The following is a 2,116-nucleotide window of genomic DNA, read 5'->3' as shown; positions in this document are numbered from 1 at the left end:
TGTTGTGTTGTGTCGTGTTGTTGTTGCTATTTGCCGCGCCATGGCTGCTGTGCCTGCTCCTGTGTGGGCTGCTGCTGCGCTTTACTTGCCATGGCCATTGCTTCTGTGGCCATGCCTGTGCTTGTGCTGCTACGGTGCTTGTGCTGATGCTCTTCTCTTCCCAGCTTATGCGTGTGCTAACCTTATGCTCATGTACATGCAATTCCTTTTCCTGTGGTGCTTCTATACTTGCTCATGAGCATGCTGTGATGCTCATGGCTTGCTATGCTGCTCCAGCTATTGCTATATGTGTCATGCCTCTCATATGTGTTCATTTCCTAGCCCCTGGCTTGATTATTGTGCATAATCCTTGCATTCTGCAAGTGCCAGTGCTCCTGGTGTGCTATCTCTTGTGCTGTTATTCATAAAAATGCCCTGTTGAGCATGCTTGCTACAAGATAGCTCCATCCTTGGATGGTTTGCTTCTGAATATGATTGATTGGATTATCTATGATACAATTGTTGCTTAATTGTGACTATTTCATTTATATGATCCATGGATTGGTGCTAGGCTTGGTTCTAGCATTTACTGGCATGCTTTGTCAAGTCCTGATGATCATATGATCATCAGTAGTGGTGGTTGACTGCTGTCCTATGGTTTGGTGCTTTAATTGTGCTTCTCCTGATGTCTGTGTGGCACCAAAGCTTGTGCTGATGCATGCTCTTGCTTGTTTCAGCACCTGCTGATGCTTGCAGTGATCATTAGGATCATATGCAAGTTCCTGATGCATGCTTTAATTGTCTATCTCATTTATCTGTATAGTCCTGAATTATTAAATGGATAAATGAGGTGAACTGTTTGGCAGTGGTGATCCTATTAACTGAATAATTGTAGCTAGATGGATGCCAACCAAGGATGACGTTGTACGGCGGAGTTGGACGCCGGGGAGCAGGGACGGCGGAGGTAGAGCCAGTGCGTGGACAGGCGGCGGCGCAGCTATCGACGTACCTCTGCTTGTCGCTCTGTTTATTCGTACAGTGCAGAGGAACGTGGAGGGGGCCAAGGAAAATACGTATACCGTACTATACACAGGGAGATTATCATACAAGATGGCGTGGGCCAACACAAGAGGAGAGCTGGAGAAGTCTGATTCGTTGCAAGGACTCGGGTAGGTACTGGCGTCGGTAAAAACGAGTTTTCGCCCATCCAACGACGCTGCAACCTGGAGGTTGCTCGGGCCACAGCCTTCGGAGGATTTAAAACATTTTCCAAAAAATAAGTCGAATCACGCATCCCATGTTATTTTCTTCTCCATCGACCAATCCATCTGCCTACTGATTTGACTACCACTGGCGGAATGGCCACGGCAAGATCTACGTACGCACCCTCCTTGCTACAACGACATCACGATCATCATGGCCACGGTGGTCAGGAGCTTGGCGTCCCAGTTCACCTTACTCGGCATCGACTTATCCTCCGGATCCGCATCGACGAAAGCTTCTTCGCAGTCGAGGGCGGCCTCCCTGACTATGCCCATGGTGTCCACGTACGCCTGCTTCTGCCCCGTGGCCAGCGCGTGGACGGCGCTGTGCACCATGTTCAGCGCCTGGATGTACCCCTGCCGACACGTGATTAGCGCCCCCAGCTGCTTGGCCGTCCAGCCCCCGCGCTTCTGCAGGTCCTTGATCGTGGCCACTGCCGCCGTATAGTTGGCCAGCGTCAAGTTCGTGGCAATTACGGCCAGCCCCTGGGCGTCCGCGGTGGCGCTCCCTGGCGCCGCCTGGAGCGTCGTCACGCAGAAGACTTCTAGGTCCCTGCGGCCCCCTCTCGCCACCGCGTTCACGCACGTCTGCACCACGGTGGAGGAGGCCGTGTGGGAGCCGACGACGAGGACGAGGAGGAGGGAGAGCACAACCCTTGCTGCCATTTTGAGCGCTGGCTTGATGGGTTTGTCAAGTTTTTGGTGGTTCGGTGTGGGGTGAACGGAGATGAGGCAAACCTTAGGCTTTTGGTGGATTTATATACTACGCAGTAAGATAAGATCTCATGGGCAAAGAGAATAAATGGGAGAGCAAATCTTTTGATACTAGTAGTACAGTACTAAAGCTGTAATTTCGCCATAAATGGACTTTCTTT

General features: G+C 51.2%; 1 protein-coding gene across 1 annotated transcript; it reads right to left on the bottom strand.

The window, feature by feature from the left end:
• Positions 1 to 1,373: 1,373 nt before the first annotated feature.
• On the bottom strand, positions 1,374 to 1,907 carry LOC124674228. The gene has a single exon (XM_047210266.1). It carries the CDS (start codon positions 1,905 to 1,907, stop codon positions 1,374 to 1,376), a length of 534 nt encoding a protein of 177 aa, XP_047066222.1.
• Between the last annotated feature and the right edge of the window lie 209 nt (positions 1,908 to 2,116).

The sequence above is a fragment of the Lolium rigidum genome, chromosome 7, assembly GCF_022539505.1.
Source record: "Lolium rigidum isolate FL_2022 chromosome 7, APGP_CSIRO_Lrig_0.1, whole genome shotgun sequence".
NCBI classification, from domain to species: domain Eukaryota; kingdom Viridiplantae; phylum Streptophyta; class Magnoliopsida; order Poales; family Poaceae; genus Lolium; species Lolium rigidum.
The sequence above is the reverse complement of the archived record's forward strand: the minus strand, read 5'-3'. Positions and strand labels throughout refer to the sequence as shown.

Bases quoted from the DNA above. Each gene is read 5' to 3' on its own strand.
- LOC124674228 (XM_047210266.1), bottom strand. From the start codon at position 1,907: ATGGCAGCAAGGGTTGTGCTCTCCCTCCTCCTCGTCCTCGTCGTCGGC.